The following is a 19689-nucleotide window of genomic DNA, read 5'->3' on the forward strand; positions in this document are numbered from 1 at the left end:
TTGTAGATTAATTGGCACAATGTTTTATTGTGATTATAAATATATGTCAAATGTTAAAGCTAAACATTTGTTCAGTGCTCATCTCCTAAGCAACTGTCTGCAGCTACTTATATGCTTCATTCCTAATACAAAGTAATGTTTGTTTTATGTCAAATAATATTTGAAAGACTTTAAGGTTTTCAAGGCTAAACAAGTAATAAATTAGTTCAACTGAAAGTTTTGAACTATATATATACTTGCTGCTTTATAAAGCTTTTTCTCCATTATAGTATTCCTACTAAACACAAAGTAACCTAATTAATTCAGTAATACATCACAACAAATTACACTTTAAATGAGTAAATAATAAATAACAATACAACCCCGAAGTATAGAAACTGCTTTGCACATTTCAGAAGATAAGAAAAGATTTTTGCTAACATGGTGTGAACAAACTTTGTTGTGGCAAAAAATACATTTGTGGCCTACTAGATCAGACTAAAGCTCAACTGTGCATGTAATTATTGCCATGCACAAAAAATAGATTTTGGATTTACATTTAATTACATACAAATACATTTTGGAGGATAACATAATTAAGCTGTGCAAAAAATATGCAACAAAAACATTGAACTTTGGTTTTCAGAATCTAGATAGCTCTTCAAATAAATATCTGAGGAAGAATCCAGTTCCAGACTAGATACTACAGCTCTATCTTCTGGGTTCTTCTTGAAATCTGTTACGTTGACTGCCAGTATACACTTTTATCATATTCTGTCTTTATTCTTGATGGATGCCAAAGTTTCTTAGGCTGTGTAGAACATATGTTTGCTTGCTAGCTTTCATGACCCTACTGTTGCAGCATACTGTTTGCATGTCATTGTGTTCTATACATGGCAACCCATTGGTGGTGGATAGGTTCAGAGATTTGAGGTTCGTACCAGACAGTTCAAATAAGAACGTCCTGTCTGAAGCTTTGCTTTCAAGATATTTTAGTGTTTAAACTTTGTTTTCTTAGTTTTAAATCACACATCCTGATCATTTTATGAGTTAGTAGAAAATATGTCTTGGATATGAAAACTCGTTAAACCTTTAAGAAAGCATACTTAAACAAAATGTGTTATTTAACCATTTAATAGAATAATTTAAATAAATCAAGCAGTACTGCAGACATTTTGTGCAGATTCTAAAAAGAACTACAGTAACAAAATGCATTCTGACCACAACACATTTAGTGTATTGAGTACTTGCGAAATTCTAGGCTTACATTTTCTGTATTTAAAACCCAACTGTTTCAAAACTGTGCTAAAATGTACTAATTCCAGAAATTGGTTTTAACCAAATAAATCAATACATTTGTCAATACTGCTCAGAACTTCATATGGTAAATTACTATTAATTTATTTTGAAATATAGATAAAAAAAACCCTTATAACTAAGCACGCTTATGCAATTTCCTTTATAAAAGTTTCTAGCAGTAAAATAAACTTGTCTGTCTGAGCAAATGGCTAAATGTAAAGGTTCTACTGGTTAAAATATAACATTGTAATGATCCTACATTAAGTCTTTTATTTAACACTTTAAAATCCGTTATTAAAAAAGTTTAATTAGTAAGAAGATAAATTTGATTAACCACAATTAATCACAGCATATTAAAATAAAAGTCTGTTAAAAATAAAATAAAGTCTGTTGTACGTAAAACTGTATATATCTCACATTTTACTTTTTTGAGGTTGGTAAACACTTGTTTGTTTCCAGGATAAGGTAGGACCTTTGAGTTGTCAACTTGTAATCAGAGGTGCCGCTTGGCAATAGGCCAGTGGGGCACAGAGGACTGACAAACTTTAAACTACAGCAATGGCAACCGCTCTCTCCTGTTTTTGAGTGGCAAGCATCAAAGCAAAGAGGAGTTTTGGGAGTGAAAAAAAGGAAGTAAGAAGAGGAATGTAATAGAAGTTTCAATTGCATCACATTAATTAAATCAAATTATTGTGTTAATGTAATTTTAAAATGGGGTAATAAAGATTGTACATCTTTACATATTGAACATATTTTGTGCTGCTGTATAGTTGTTGAGTAATATTTACTTTTGCATTGCCATAAGATTCTGTCAGTGTTTTGGTAGATTCATATTAATTAATTAATAATAAAAAAAAAAATCTAAACTCGATTTACTTTCATTTGAGATTTTGGGTTAACTCAAAAAACAGTATATAGATGTATAAAGTCAAAGGCTTAAAAAATATATTCTAGATATATTTGTTGTTTGTCTTGTAACGAAAGATAATATTTTCAGGTATAATCAGAAATTTTAGTTAGTACTGAATAAGACAACTTTTCAATTGAGAAAAGTTAATTAAATTAACTATTTTAATTAATTTATTCTAAAGTAAAAACTATAGTTATAAAAACTACATCTAAACGTGATATTTGAGTGTGGAATGGGTTTTGGTTATAGACTGCAGAATTACATTTAGGTACAGCACGTGATGCATCATGCGAAAGCATAATGTGACACAAAAAGATGTATTATGTTCAGAACAATTCAAGGAGATTTTATTGTCATTCGCATTACACGTGGTACATGAGGTGGAACAAAATTGTGATCTCACGATCCAGTTTACACCCAAGAGCCTATCACAGCCGGCATCGGGCAGAAGGCAGTATACACCCTGGACAGGCCGCCAATCCATCGCAGGGCAGACAGACACAGACAGACACATTTACTCGCACACTCACACCTAGGGGCAATGTTATCCGTCATCCATTTATCCTAAACATGCCGTTTTTGGGCTGAGGGAGGAAACCGGAGCACCTGACGGAAATCCACACAGACACCGGGAGAACGTGCAAACTACACACAGAAAGACCAAGGTCACCCCAGCCGGGAATCGAACCCACTGGGCCACCGTGCCGCCCCTCACAGTACCTAATAGTTGATAAAAAGAACCAAAAATTATACAAATGACGCAAATATATTATACCTGATAATTTATTTATTGAGACAAATTATTCAATATTTAATTATCCATATTTGTGTGGGGCAAAAGTATGTAAACCTCAAGGAATAGCAGTTAGTTTAAAGATGAAATTGTTGTTTTCAATCAATGGGATGACAATCAGGCACGAGTGGGCACCCTGTTTTATTTAAAGAGCAGAGATCTATCTTGTTGATGCTCATCAGGATGGAAAAAAATTACAAAACCATCTCTAATAGGTTTGGACTCCACTAATCCACAGACAGAGTGTGTACAAATGTAGGAAATTAAGACCAAGCTGGATATGCATATAATTGTTATCTCCTTTTTTCAGTACTAAGCCTTTATATATTAATCTTATTGGAGTAGTTCCTTGCAATAATGTTAACTAATGTTTTCCAGATCAAATCATTCTTTAAAATTAAATATTATGTCGTAGTCACATGACATTAATAAAAATTGAAAGATTATTTTTTTTAATGTCAGCATCAAAAACAAATCTTAGGGACACAAGGTCACACTTACAACCTTTTAGATCAGTGACTGTCAGCTCTCATCAACAGATTCCTCCCACACCCAAACAGAACCATTATACACCCATAACCATTCTATTTATATATCTCCTCTACCCGAACGATCCTGTACGCGCACACACACACAAACGCGACAATTTATAGACTTGTTTTATACCCAATCATGTTTATTCTATACTTTTATTCAATGGATGCATTTGGTAAATTAAATCACACATAAATTATGTGAATTGTTTTTAAAGTAAACATTAGCAGTGTTGAGGCGCTGAAATGGCAGTAAAAAATGTTGTTTATGTAAAAGTTTTTTTTTCTGGGCTGTAGCTAATTTTGTGTTAGGCTAAAATATGCTCTAACATTATATAAGTAAAACATGACTTACATAGGAGGTTTACTGCGTCAATAATAAATCCAAATGAACATCTGCACTGATGTCAAAAAATGGATTAAATTATTACACTACATACATTTATACTTATAACTGAAATAAGGACCTTCACAGTATCTCATATTTTTATTTATAGGTCATATGTCAACATATGTTTTATGTTAATCTGTGTGTAAATCTAGTTTCTAACGAGTTATTTAAAATGTTTTGAGAAACGCACCGTTAGATATATTTTAATATTTTGAGTATTAATTTTAATTAGTATCTATGGTCAAAGAAAAAGTTGTTGAGTATAACTCAAATACACGGGCCTCATAAGAGCAGTGCAGTGGAAACTTCAGGCTTTAGTGATAGCTGAGCTTTCTCTGAGGCAAATGTCTCGACGCAGCCAAAATAACACTCCCGGGCCCAGCAGCTACAGGGTCTGATTTTATAGTTACGAGCACGGGGGAGACATGTGACCAAGCTGCAAAACATGACCAGTTAAAAAGGAGCCGTCTTTGCCAGCAAGCAACGCTCAGTAGTAATTCATTTAGATTGCTCACTTGCATACCACAGATACCATCACCTCACATTCCCTCCCATACAGTGTACCCCCAGAGGGATGAATGACGTTCTAGTTAAACGAAGCCTTTTCTCGTAAAGAGAAACCTGATATTTATGATTTGGCATGAAAAATCTGTCTGAAAAAGTGACCAAAAGATGATAAATATCCATTACTTTCTTGTCTACAGTTGACTAGTCTACATGACTAATGTCCCTGATTTACTCGACAAATAGGTGCAAATCTCCAGAAATCCCAGTGAAAACCTACTACGGATGCTCCAGATACTCTAGACACTGGCTGTAGGTGCCAGCATTAGGTGACAGTGTAAGGACGCATGCCATTCCTGCTGATAATTTGTTAGCCTGCTGTGGGCTACTGATGAACTTGCTAGGTCTGGCTGAGGGGTCAAGTCCATAAACAAGTAACTGCAGTTTGATGCTGTGGTGCCAGCTGCTCAGAGAAATTGTTGCAGTGGATTGTATTTGCAGCTTTTACCTACTTACTTACTTGAAAAGTGTCCATATCAATTAGATGACTGGCCAGTTATGATCATTTTAGCATGACACTGGGTTACTGGCAGCCAACATTTTTTCATTTATGTAAAGGTCTTGGACGAATCTTTATTTGTCTGGTTTTCTTTAGCTGAAATACACTGTGTAGGTAAAGCAAGTTAGAATTGCCTAGTTGGAGATATATTGGCACAATTTCAGCAAGATTTAATTAATGCCTTAATTATATCAATTGCAATATCATGTTAAGTGGGATCAAACCTTTTGGATTTAAATATTTGGTTGTGCTGTAATTCTTTTTCTAATTTCCCAAAGTGCACAGATTGAAAGCAAGTAAAGAAAGCAAATAGTGGACCTCTGCTGGGTCAACAGAAAATGGTCTTTTGCCAGAGAGGAAAGGCCAGGGATTCCCATTAGACTAAAACACTGACAGTGGGCAATGTCCCATCTTAAAGAACTGCAGCAGCTTTAGCCATGTTGATGAAGGACGCTTCTGTAGAAACAGGATACTGCTTTACCCTTCACGCGCTTAACAGTAGCATGGAACTTCCACAATGTGCTAATACCAGCTCCCTAGAGAGGATAAACTCACATGGAGTGTGGAGTGTGCCATTTCAAATGCTTTACCTAAGGTTCAGCATGTGCAGTTGGAAGCACAGTAACCTGCTGACATGTAGAATTCATCAAGCGTGCCTCAGGATGACACTTTGCCTTACATAGCCGATAATCTGTGGTGGTTACTTTACATTTCTGAACTCTTTCTATAGTATCTGCTCCTCTTTGCGTCTAATTCTAGCTTGAAAGAGCTTCCATCTCTCATTCTCCATTTAGGCCATGAGCTCATAGGCACAGGCTTGTGTCATTCTCACTTTCTGCTTGTGGAAAGTCTATATGCTTGGGTGGGGGGTTGGTGGAAGATTCATTCATAAAGTTGGACATTTTTGAAAAAAGAAGGCAGTGTATAAATTATGTTTGCTTGCAGAAACATACCTGTCTGCATGTGTGCTAATTAAATTATGAATGATATTCGGCAGGTGTAAGGTCGTAGCACTTGGACGCTCCTGTTGAAGGCTTCCGGAGAATTCCGTCCCTGTGCTAGCCGTGCTGTTGGAAAAACAGTGTAGGGCAACTTGGCCAGACAGTCATATACTGAGTGATGAAAGCTCGGGTTGGGTGAGATGAGTTGATGTGTGGTAAGATGTTGAGAGAAACAGCTTTCCTTTCAAATTAACGGGTGCTAAGCCATCATTAGGCCACTTCTGTGGGACATACTTGCAGCGCATGCATATCAATGAACGTAGCATGTGCCCTAGCCAAATGACTAAATTTGAGCCGCAGAAATGTTTTATCCATTGAGCAAACCTCAGCACAGCTGCTGGAGGGGCTCAGCAGGCTTATGGCGTGAGATTATGTGCTTCAGGGCCACAAACTTCTTCACCTAAAGGTGTTGCAGATCAAGGCTTCCTCCTGAGAAAGATGATATGGTGTCAAGGCATCATGCCAGTTACTGGGGTTTGATTGCCACCAGTTTTAGCATGCTGTCATTTGAGTTGATGGCCATGTTTTTGCTGATAGGTAACCAAGACATGAAGCAAGAAAGCGAAACCTAAGCTCAGAGATCCGGAAGGCTGGGCTCCTCTGAATATGTCCTGCAACTCCACTCACCCTTTGCTTTTTTCCAGCTTATCATTGCTCCCCTTGATTAGGCCTTGTCCTTTTTTAGTTTCCGGCACAGTCTGCCACCAATGGAACCCCGTCTGCAGGGAGATTTCAGAGAACGTCCTGTTCAACATGGGCTTGCAATTTATGAATTAGGCAGAGCATCCACTTTCAGTTTTATGGGGGTTATTAGAAACACCTTCATCTTCTATCATTTCCAAGCCAAATCCTGTATTTTCCTCAGCAGTGCTTACTATTCAGATATTAACACTGGTCTTCTTGGACGGCCAAAAAAAAGTTTTAAAAAGACGTTTTTGGTAAAAACAAAAAATGTAAGAATAATTACATTATTACATAATTACTTATAAACAGACTTGTTCAGTAATTTTACTTTTCTTTACAAATTCTGACCTTATGATGAACTAGAATTGGACTGCTCGCTTTGGTATTAAGGATCAAGTTAAGGAACTGGCATACTTGTTCACAGCTGCTGTCGGCCTGGATTCAACAGCCACCCAAACATGAAATAGTGATTACTCCTACTCTAAACCATCTCTATGCTTCCTGTTTATGGCTTTTATTAGAACTAAGCATCAGATTTATACATGTATTATAATGTTGAAGTCTTTAATGGCATAGCTTTCCAAACAAGACAGATATGCTTTATGTATCTAGGCTTGATACAGTTTTTGTAATTGCCAGATGGGCTGACTGTATTTATTTTTTTCTGGCTTTTGTTATTTACATCGTTTCAAAATGCACCAATTGAAATGCTCCAAAATGACATAAAATAAGAATACATTACCATTTATTGAAAAGTGTTTTGTTTTTTCATCTGTAAAGTTGTTAAAGATGTTAAAAATACAAGGTTGTGGAGATGCATGCAAAACCTTAATATGTCCCTAAACTGGTTTCTTTTCTTTTTCATATCTAGGGCTTTAGAGAGAAATTTAGAAGAGGTAAGAAAATCTGATTTTATCACTAATCTGATTGTGTGTTTACGTGCATTTGGGTATACAGGTAAGGACAGATTCGTGTGATCAATGGCCCTCTAATGGTATGCCCTGCTATTCTCTAGGGCCCCCTGGTCGGGGCTCTCATAAACAGGGCCTGGGGCCTCTAATAGCCATAAGTTGAAGTCAGAGCAGTGCCACAATGCCTCATCCATTTTCATAAGGGGTTCAAAAGCATGGCTAGGGCACAAACACATGGCTAGGGCACCCAAAAGACCCTTTTCCCTTGGATACTCACTTCATCCGGTAACTGCTAAATTTTAACAGTGTAAAAGCACACTTCTTAAACAAGTTAAGAAAACGTTAAATCATTACAATAAAACAAAGTCAGTCAATGAAGGTACGATAGTCTAATGTTATCTTGTGGGACCTGTAGTCACCGCTTTGCACCGTGCAGCTCAATTGGCATTTAGCAAAAAAAAAAACAGAAACAAAACAAAAAATCGGTGTCCCATTCTCTTCAGAGTTCACAACGAGTACATGTGACAGATGGATCGCACAAACCTCCATGTCATAGCCAATTGTACCTTAAATGCTGTTAGGTACAGAGATGAAATCCTCAGATCCAGGGTCAGACCTTACGCTGGTACAGTGTTTCTGGGTGTTTAGGCCCTCTAGGATCTCCCTCTTCCCTGATCCCGGTTTAGGGGAATATCTCCTAGGACACCATTAGGACCTGTCTAATCAGGAGCATGCCTAGATGTTGCTGGGAGTGCATTTAGGCACATGGGGGCCATACACACTATTGAGTAACAAAAAAGTTGTGATGAATTAACGGAAATGGCATGAGCCTATTAATGTTTTACCATGATTTTTGGGTCAAACCCTCCATTGGTTGATGACCTTGGTTTCCATTGACTGTTATGTCATTTTGTTATCAACTAATTACACAATTTACATCAGTAAAGACTGAAATCTTTTGTTAGTCAAGATCCAATGTAGGATTTTAATGTTCTCAAGTTTTTTTTTTGGACAGTGGATTTTATTACTGTTTGCTCTGTTTGCTGCTTGGATTAGCTGTAGGCCTGTCATGATAACAACATTTTCAGGACAATATAGTGTCCCAGAAATTATTATATATATATATATATATATATATATATATATATATATATATATATATATATATATATAATGCTTTTTCCTGCTTCTGGGTCCATAAGGAGCTTAAAGACAGGGTGCCACAGTAATAAAATACTAGCATAATACTACTATTACACCATTTTACAGTGAAACTAACTTTTTATTATTTAGAGCAGACATTGGGCTTCCAATATAAAAAAAATTGAATATCCTAAATAACTACACAAATAAAGTTCAACCACCCTGGGACTCTGTGGGTTTTGAGAAATCTGCACTAAATATTAAACAACAAAACAACATTTAGATTAAGGTAACATTTACATTAATTCAACTTTTTGTAAACTCTGAACACAAAGGCACTTGCAGATTCATTTTTCTGATCATATATGTATAATATGCTAAAAAACACAAACCAGTGTCCAAAGACACAAGTATCCGTATGATCACACAGATGGCTCAGCCATAGCTCCTGCGATAAATGTATTTTTTAATGTACCGGTCAGACAAATTCAGAGCAGGAACACCAGCATGTTTAGCATGTGGGGATGGGCCATGATCTCTCTGGGGTAACAATATTTATATTTAATATTCAGCTCGGAAAATTGGGCTGGATGGTTGTGCTTTAAATGAGATCTCAGCTTCGTTTCCACTGTTGTAAAATAAAGTAAAGATACCGGCTCATCCGTGTTGATGGGTACTCCTTGCTCATTTGGCGTAAAGCTAAAATACTCCCTCCTCAGAGCTGTAAGTCTATCCGGACCTTCTAAACAACCTTCTAAACCTAAAGCGGATTAGTTTAGAGAAAGTCCTATTAGCCTCAAATATGTTTGCAAGCTAACATTCGCTCCGCTGTGTGTGTGTGTGTGTGTGTGTGTGTGTGTGTGTTGTAGGATAATGTTTATGTAGTTTGTGAATTTGGGTTGCACAGTGAAGCATACCTTTCACTGTACCTTGTTTTGGCAAGGTGAAGCATGTAGGGAACTATGTTTAGTGTTTTAGAATTGCTAAATGGAATGGGTGTAAGGCAGAGAACAAGCTTAGTGTTTCATGTTAAAAGGTGTGCTACAAGTACCAGTTTTTGTGATTTGGCAACTGTTAAAGAAGTGTTAAAAAACAGTAACGAACACGAACACACACACAAACACACCAACATAAACATAAAATCCCCCAAATAACCACCACAACAGGGAATCCACTAAGCATGCTGGGAGCTCCCTGAGAGCCCCCAAACCCCTCACCAAAACTCAGCACCACCAAAGTATTATATACAGAGGCATGCAGAAGTCTGGGAACCTTTGGCTGTTAAACAAAATACTATTACATCGACTTCAGTTTTCAGTTTCAGCCGCACCCCCTCTAGAATATTCAGACGCCAGAGGGGGCTTAAAACAGTCTGGGCTGCAACTCGGAGATTCTGCTGCCGTGAGTGAAAAAATAACACCGCAAGCGTTTTTTAAATTGTTAAAACTGAGTTTAGGCTATTAATGTAATCTCAACTTGCTCAAGAATGAAGACTATGTTATCATACATGGTGCTTTAGAACTGTTTCCAGGGTATCATGCTGTGCAGTATTTTGGTAAAAGTTAAAGTTCATTGAGGAACTTTTAGGGGCTTTTCAATTTGTAACTTTAGAGGAACACCTCCAGGTGCTTCAAGGAACATTTCATTGGCCATTTTATTTTATATATATATATATATATATATATATATATATATATATATATATATATATACATACATATATTTATATATGTATGTATATATATATATATATATATATATATATATATATATATATACGTATGTATATATATATATATATATATATATATATATATATATATATATACATACATATATATATATATATACGTATATATATATATATATATATATATATATATATATATATATATATATATAAAGGTTTTATCACTCAGCTGTGCACACCAGTGATGTAATGTTTAGAGTCACTCTCGTGTCTTAATATGACTGTAGCTAATGTGTAGATCTGTGTGTGAGTTTTACACAGATGTTGTAGCCTTGAAGGATACCAGAGCTCAGCTGTAACTGTATCTGAGCCCCAGAACATCCCTCTGGACTGGTCTCTATAAATACGGCGTCCACAGATACTGAATGAGGGTTACTCATAGTGTAATTGGGGGTAAACATTCGCTCAAGGTACTCTCTCCCTGCTTCATTTTAGCTCCAGATAAAAACAGTTAACTTAATCAGCTGCTGCATGTGAATAAAAAGCATCTCTTTTGTAAAATGTTTGCTAAGAAATATAGAAATATATATTTTCCTTCATGTTTTGCCTTAGTTTGCACCATAATTGTTTCAGAGTTTAGTGTGTAATATCTCTTTCTCCCTTCATCTCTCCTCACAGGTGTATATTCACCTACTCACCATTTGATCTAGTAAAAGTTTAAATCTTCGCACCAGTGACATCTGGTGGAGAAGAGGAGTGGTAAAAAAAACTACCTCTTCCTTATTGACAATTAAACGAAGTGTGTTGTCATGATAGTGATATGCAAAATGCAGTTATTGTGGAAAAAAATAAGTAAATAGCAATATCTTGCTTATGATTCCACCATCAGGAGAGTACAGAAAAAAAAACATTACTGTTTGTCTCTAGTTTGCTAAAGAAAAGAAAAGGAAACACTACATAAAAACCATATTTACTCGGCGTTTTGCATCTTGAAGTCTTTGAGGGAACATGGATTTTAAATTACATCAGTATATTCTGAAGGAAAATGTCAAGCTGTCTGTCCATGAGCTGAAGCTCAAGAGAATGTGGGTCATGCAGCAAGACAACAACCCTAAATGCACAAGTTGTTATACCAAAATGATTAAAGAAGATTAAACATTTCAGAGCTGAAGCAGTTTTGTACAGAAGACTGAACTAAATTAAGTACTAAACTGCCCGCATCACTTGAATTGAAGGAATAGTGCTGATAAATGAAATGAAGTTCAGCAGACAAAACATTAAATATGTTTAGGTTAATACTGACTGTAAAAAAAAAAAAAATCAAAGTATAAATGTAAAAAGGCTTAATCTATTGGTATTGTCCATACTGTCACAACTTTTTCTGATTTGCTGTTTACTTACTTATAAACATGTTTCACATTTTAGCAACACAATATTCTTTTGCATGTATGTGAAGACTGTCCTGTTCTTCTCAGTGTTATTTTTTTTTTATCCTATTTTTTCTGCCCAAATGATGAAATCAGCTGAAGTATTTAAAGAAAACCTGTAGTGGAACATTTCACTATGACTCCCTCTAGTGGTACTATGGGTGAATTTACCACTAGACTCATGCCTGCTGAAAATCTGAAAAGACAAATTTAATTAAGCCACATTAAAGTCAGGTTCTCCTTCTGCAGCTCCCATTCAGCCCATCAAACACACATTAAGCGCTCACTTTTTTCATACGGCAGATATTAAAACATTTGAATCAAAAAGGTGATGAACAAGCCGATGGTGGATTGTTAATAAATTGTTTTACTTAAATACAAAAAAGTACAACACGTATACATTAGACAAATTCTTTATAAACTGTTCAGAGGCTTGTTTAACATGAAAACCTTTGTGTTTGTGTGTGTGATCATTTCTTCATAGATATCACAGGGCATCTCTACAGGTTACTGATTTTGAGCATCTCTGAGATTTTTACGTCCAACCAAATTAAAAACATCACAAGGTAAGTTTAAGACATATACACCTAATTAAAAAAAATATAAATCAGTAACCCAAAAATGATCAAATGCAGTTAATAAGAATTTGACATGTTCATTTTCTTCTACAGGTTATTCTTAACGCTGGCTCCACTAAAAAGTGATTTTAATCCAGGGTTAGTCTTTGGCTAGCCACACTTACACAGGTCTGTATGCTATAGACAATCAAATTAAACAGAATAACACTTACATTTTGCCCAACAACGTAGAGCTCACCTATAGCTGCTCATTTATATGTGCATCATCTGAAGTGACCACTACTGAAATTCTGGGTCTGCCAGAAAGAGGTTAAAGGCCCAGAGGAAACACTGCAAAATAAAAGTACAACCAAACCCCCTTCATTTCTGCACAGCTATGATTAGTTTTGTACCCTTTCACAGGTCTATTAACAACCATTACAAAAAGACAACGGGCTCATTTTCATGCCCCTAGATTACTCTGGGGATCAAACTAGCCTAAGACAAGCAAAGCTGGACTCAAACCTCTGTAAACATAAAGTAGTTTAAGGACAAGGCAAACAGTAATACGGACATATTTGGCAAAAAACAATAACGTCATCATTCTGTGCTTCTTCTCTAATGTGCTGACTGGATTCCACCCACATGTCATGATTGTGAGGTGACTGATTGTGAAATACATCAATTACTAACAGCTCGATTCTCCACCATCATATAGTAAACCACTTTGTTTTCTTTTAGCACAGAATAATCCACACCGGTAAGAGGGCTTAATCAGTGGTTTAACCAAAAAGAGCTTAAATGACATTATTAAAATGACAGACAGGGAGTGAGACACTGAGAATAATAATTTGATTAAATGTGCCAAAACTGTAGCAACAGGGCACTTAAATACACAAGAAATGCTACTCTCATCATATAAAGTGCAGATTACTACAGCATCATGTGACTAATTCAGGTACACAGATTTCAGTAAACTACATCACCTACAGGTGAACACAGGAACAGAGATTTTTTTTCTTGGCATCTTAAACAAATCTCTCCAGCATCCCAATCAAAGACCTGTTTTTTTATATTATTTGTTTGTGGCAAGAAATTTGAGGCCCATAAAAATTAATAGGACTCCCAGTGGTTCAGCATGGTCTCCTATCTTTAACAACCATGCTGTGGTTTCATTAGTCTTCAAATAATATGTAATAAAAAAATAATAATATTAAAGCAAAGAATACAATAACCCATCACGAGTTCCGAGGTCCTGTAAGCAATCATACGTAATTTATAGTACTGATTGACAACTTTTATAGCACTTATGTAAGCTTGGATACTTGAGTTATCAAATTTATCAAACCTTTTACACGGATTGTTGAAAGCATAGTTGCTCCAAGCTGCTATTAAAGCGTACCTATGCCAGAAACATTGAACTCTTATGTATTACTGAAAGACGTGAAATGGTTCGAATAAATGACATGCGCAATTATATACACACTAGTAAATCTCCTCAACTCTCAACCCTTCATGATTTCCAGACTTATGAACATTCAGGTGATGGATAAGACCTTGTGGTGCTGTTGTGCTTATTGTATGAAGTCACTTGTACTTTGCAAGAACATGTGACTTCAGAGTGAACACTGTTAACTGAGAAAGGCAATTTTAAACCTAATTCTACAGAAGGCCCAGAGAGTGCACTATGATTAAGGTGAAAGTGTTAAACACATTCAAATAAAGCATTATTTAAGAGGTTATAAAGAGAGTATAAAAGGCTGTTGTTTTACATTTCTGCCCATATCTGAAGTGTAGAGAGAACTCAAACATTTCAGTTGACCCCTTAGCATCACTATTTATAATCCTGTTTTTTCTTCTGAGAATGAAATGTTTTAAATCAATATTCAGATTGTTTCTTTTATCATTAAATACAATCATTATTTTCTTTAAAATGGAATGTTCTTCAGAAGCTAATCATTTCTGACAAAGATTTAAGCAAGTAATTGTGTAGGTCAGGAACCACTTTTTCTTCCGCTGTCTCTCGGAGCTTCACACATTCGCACTTATAACCAAAGTGGTGACAGAAAGTCCTGAAGCAGTTAATAGTAATAGAAGTAAATCTGATGCCCACATTAACATGAAATGTTCTTGTCCTGTCTAAGTTCAAAAGTCTTATGCTAAATGTATATGTATTGTTACTGGTACTTGTATTAACCTTGGTATTACTTGGCATGGGATTAAAAAAATGGTGATGCAGCTACTGAAGCAGCTATGCTCTGTGAGAGACATTTTAAGCTATGGTGTTCCACAGGCGTCTTATTTCTCACTACTAAAAGGATTTCCACCACAAGCTGCAGTGTGTCTCCTTTTGCAAGGCTAGACGTGATACGAGACATTAAAAAGACAGGAGGAACAAGAAAACAAGAAAAGGCTGGGTTAAAAGCTATGTGACAAGACTGAGTAAAGAGACACAAATCTAGAAACCTACACACTTACACACACACGTACACCAGACAAGAATCTTCTCATAATAGGTGAGGAGAACCAGCTCCTGTTCCATAATGGCATTTGAGTGTTAGTCAGCAGATTGCTACGCAAGTCACAGTAAACGCCAGTGTACAGGTCAAAAGTGTCTTGTCTTTAAAACACCTTTCTAAAAACGCAGCACAGAGAGGATATGGGAGATGGATTCCGTTTTGTTCTGGATGTCCTGGCACGTCCTCTGCTGGAAGAGAGGAAGCGGAAGGAGCTGCTTCTGAACGGACGTCTCCGTTTTCAGCGTGCCACTGGGCAGTTGTGTGCTCCACGTTTCTATGTTTCTGGGTTGGTGACTGTGACTAAGGGAGTGGCGCCGATGATCTTGGTGTACTGGGTGAAGATGGTGTCAAAGGCCTCATCTCGGTGAATCATGGCACCAAACACTAGAGGCTGAGACATGGGGTCAGAGAAATGCCAGAGATGAGTCTTCACATATCTGAGGATGTGCAAAAATGTACACAAGATCTGAATGCTTGGGACCTACCTTTTGTGTGGAAGGCGTGGCTATTGAGATTCCCATCCCAGATCCAGGTAATACTGACAGAACTTTATACTGTGTTGTAAAAGTGATTGAAAAAGGCACTTCAGATACAGATTATATATATTTATGTACACAGTTAGCAACTCAAACAGTAACAATCAGATGTTCTACATATTACATTAGATATCACCTTTTGAATATCTGTAATGTCTTGAAGTTTGATGACTTTGTTTTTCTTAGAAGAGGTGGACCGGGAGCTGGAGCTTTCAAAACATAAGTAACTACAAAAAAAATCACAGATGGAAAAAATATTAAAAATTGAAGTACTAATTTGTGCAGTATACAAATACTCAAAGTGAAAACAACTCAAACAGTACAAGTCATATAATATAAAAGGTATAAGCATAGACATACTTTTCTGTCACATAGAGGACACCATTACGTATGTAATCAGTGGGAATTTTCCTGTCTCGGTTGATTAAGCAGCATCTCCACCCATTCTCACACACTGAAAATAACACAGACATAAACAGACACATCTTAGTAAAGTAATATAATATAGCAATACTACAACCAATGTGCTACAACCTAAAAAACAATAAGCATTCCTCAACAGTAACCAAGTAAATATTATATAAATCAGTGATAACTGGTCTGTTTTAGATCCTGGCCCTTGTTTCAACGACATGAAAATGATCCAATATGGCTGTGCATGGGTCTGCTAAGCCTGAAAGGGCTTCACATTAGTTTAATTCCCTCTTACAGAAAAGTCTAGAACCATTTATTTTTTAAAAGAAGGTTCGCATCAACCCACTGCATCAATGCTAACTAGTGCTCAGGATTGTTTTTATTATTACATCAAATTTAAACCAAAATTATACCACAAAATCAATGCCACCTTGTCACTATTATCCGTTGCACCTTTCATTTAAAGGGTGTGGGGGAAAAAAGGTACCTGAAATTGATCCCCACCACCAGTTAGACACAACACAGACAATGCTAGTCAGTGTTTTTTGTTTTTTTTTAAACACAATTAAATATACAGAACTTTTGTTTCTTTGTGAAAGAGTCAAGAGTCTAATAAGTTATTGTCAGTGATTTAGCAGTTGCTGTCAAAGCAACATTCATTCTAAAATATCAAGACTACAACCCAGCCCCACACACACACAGATTTAGCTTTTGTAGGCCACAAAATGCTTTGGTATAATTGGACTCTTAGCTGCAGCACCAGTAGTATTATGCTCCTACCTGGTAGGGGGCGCTCATTCTCAGACAGGTTGAAGACTTCATGGAAAGGGCCTCGCTTGGTGCTGTAGGCACGCCCACTCTCCTCTTCACGACCGATGCCACTTGGCATTCCAGCTGCCAGGCTACCACGTGCTACCATAGGCTGAATCTGCTGCAGGAGGAGAGGGATCAGGTTAACTGTACAGTAACATGAAATTCAGTAAGCCCCTGCATTCTGATACAGGATCAGGAGTCTGCACATTCTCCTCTTATTACCATCCAGAGGCAGAACTGATCCCAGATCATCGCTGAAACACAAAAGCCCATTAAATGGGAGTTTGTTTCAGGCTTCAGCACACCACCTGTGTCAGTGAGTGAGCTCAGAGACACTCCAGAACAAGGCTAACCTAGCATAAACCGGAGCAGTGTGGGGAAGAGAGGCTGCAGAAGTGTCGTGTTGAGATGAAAAAGGCCACACCTGTTCCTCTCTGGCTGTCTGATGTCAGCAAGAAAAGTCGGTAGGGGGATGCAGTGCAGTCGTGCAAAGCGCAAAGCCATGAAGTCATACAGGCACAGCTTTACTTAAGCTAAACCAAGCAGACACAGTAAGACAGTGTGTTTCTTAAAGAGAGAAACATCACTGACTCATCTGTGAGCTTCAGCTGGTCTGATGATGGAGATTCTTACATGAATCATTTCCAGTGTGACAGAAGGATTTTATTATTTGAATCTGAAATTTGGCCTAAATGTTTACACTACCAAAAAGATTCAACATTAAAGAAATAGCTGCATTTGTCATATTTAATGAGGGGTGTGCTATTAACACTACTCATACTGAATATACAACCTATGCAATATTTGGAAATGGACATTACAATTATGATTACAACACACAATACAGCCATGTAACCCTTATCCCATATATACTGATTATATAAGCAGAAAATACACTCTGACTTACCCAGTTAAGCATTGGAATAAAACTGTCAAACCCTGACACCAGAAAAACCAAGCTGGCACTGTATTCTCTATGTAACATTGAGCTGAGACAAAAAGTAGATAAAGTAAAAGTTTGGGTGATTATGGGTGATTCTTCAATTACAGTTAATTTATTATTAAATAAAGAGCTTTAAGTCATGGGTATTTAATTAAATGAAATCAACTTCAATAAGTTCCATTTACTGTACAGAAGATTTTCTCTCCCAGACAGAGCAAGGCCATTTGTGGTCTCGGGTCATTAGGTCTGTGTCTTAGTCTGCTAAGCCAATCAGAGCGCTCATATCCCATATTTTGAAGTAATCTTTAATTATATACACATTTTATGTACTTAACAATTAAACGTTAAATCAAATTATAATTTCAGCAATATTTGCAGTCAATTTTTGAGACATACTATGTGACTCAATTTCTTCTCTGCTGTTCCTTTCCCTTTCTCTGCATGAGTCACTTACTCCAGTCATAGTGTTTAAAAATAATGGGGTTAAATACACTCGCAGTCAGTTCTCAATAGCTTATCAGTTATAGGTCCAGGTCTGGGTAGGACAGCCTCTAGGTCAAGGCCCAGTCTCCAGTCCACTCATTAGTGACCTCTAGCTTAGATATTAAATATATTATTTATTGTACCAAAAATCATTAAAAATTCAATTAAAAATAATGAAGAATCACCCATATCTATTCTAGTGTGTATTAACCCCAAAAGCCAAAAGACACACAGTTTAGACACAAATAAAAATATATAAATAGTGATTTTGAGAATGTACACGTTTTCCATAAGAGCTTATAATTGTTCCTGTAGGGTTTTTTTTAGGGTTTTAAGTGACCACAGTTCTGATCTGAGTCATGGCCTCACGCACGCACGCACACACGCACAGCCTTGATCAGTTCTGTGGAGTTCCTCTGAATTGGTATTAAACTTCCCTTATTACCAGAAAAGGCTTATAAATGTCTGCTTTTTCATTTTGCACAGATTAAACAAAAACAGCGATGACCGAAAATTTTACTTTAAAATGGTTGCAGACGGTGTTTTTCCCAGTTTTGCACTGAGCTTCCAGAGTAGCTGTGTACAACCAGGACGGGAGTCTAATGAGGGTTCTGAGCACAAAGCTAATTTATATATAAAGAAGAGAAAAAAAAAACATTCAGGGCTGGTATTAATAATTACTGATGAACAGACAAATGGCCTAAGCCCTAATGTGACATGTGCCTACTGTATATGTACATATCAGCGCTGTCAGCAAAAACCTTTTATCTCCAAAATGGAAACTTTGCAGGAAAAGGTAAAATCTTTCTTACCTTTCAATGGAAATTAAAGTGAAGGGAACATTTTGGCATTATTGGCATTTTAGCATTTCTATTAGTGTAAATAATTTCAGATTGACATTATGCTAAAATGTTTTATATGTGACAGCCACGATATATCAAAATCAGCCGAATAAAATAGTTATTATTTTATTATTTCACTCATGCAAATCTGCTTTGCTGCATGGATGTAGACAGAGCTTGGCTGTTCTGATGTCATCATACTTTTCTCAGCTACACTATTATAGAGACACTATTTAAAATGTACCCTCTACACAAACACACGCTCACACTTCAGTGGAAACTATCACCCTCTAAAGGCAATGGATCAAAAACATACTTGTAAATTCATCATATAGCCAACTTGTTTGTAGTCATTATTAAAAAACAGTAATTAAATAGTAATCCAAGCTTCAGTTGTTTTTCTATAGAAAATGTATGCATAGTAGGTTCTTGATCCATTCACCAGCAGAATGTGTGTAGTGGTCTGAATCTTTATCTGTTCACACACATACACACACACACACACACACACTCAGGACCAGCCAGTGGTGGCAAACACAGGCACTGCTGTCAAACCAAAGGCCACACAAATCCCTACCTTTTCATACCCAGACAGCTAAGAGGGAAAGATAACAGAGCACAAGTGTGACAGACTATTACTCCACATAAAGCCACTGGCTTTAGCTCTCTGACACACACACACTTGAAAACATTTAAAATCTTGGCTTCTTGAAAACATAAACTGGTTTATTCAAACATATATACTCATGTTTGAATAA

General features: G+C 36.5%; 1 protein-coding gene across 6 annotated transcripts in view; it reads right to left on the reverse strand.

The window, feature by feature from the left end:
* Window positions 1-12171: 12171 nt before the first annotated feature.
* The window catches only part of gramd4b (GRAM domain containing 4b), a 34407-nt gene continuing 26889 nt past the window's right edge, over window positions 12172-19689 (reverse strand). For 3 of the 6 annotated variants that reach the window (XM_007238065.4, XM_007238069.4, XM_007238070.4), the window contains 6 exons: window positions 19509-19526; window positions 16631-16781; window positions 15797-15890; window positions 15573-15663; window positions 15386-15454; window positions 12172-15291 (listed from right to left, as the gene is read on the reverse strand). In XM_007238065.4, coding sequence (XP_007238127.2) covers window positions 15175-15291; window positions 15386-15454; window positions 15573-15663; window positions 15797-15890; window positions 16631-16781; window positions 19509-19526 — 540 coding nt within the window. In that variant the 3' untranslated portion in view covers window positions 12172-15174. The remainder of the gene's footprint in view (window positions 15292-15385; window positions 15455-15572; window positions 15664-15796; window positions 15891-16630; window positions 16782-19508; window positions 19527-19689) is intronic. The other 3 variants (XM_007238066.4, XM_007238068.4, XM_007238067.4) reach the window with 3 other exon arrangements.

Source organism: Astyanax mexicanus, chromosome 10 (genome assembly GCF_023375975.1).
Source record: "Astyanax mexicanus isolate ESR-SI-001 chromosome 10, AstMex3_surface, whole genome shotgun sequence".
In the NCBI taxonomy this organism is placed as follows: domain Eukaryota; kingdom Metazoa; phylum Chordata; class Actinopteri; order Characiformes; family Acestrorhamphidae; genus Astyanax; species Astyanax mexicanus.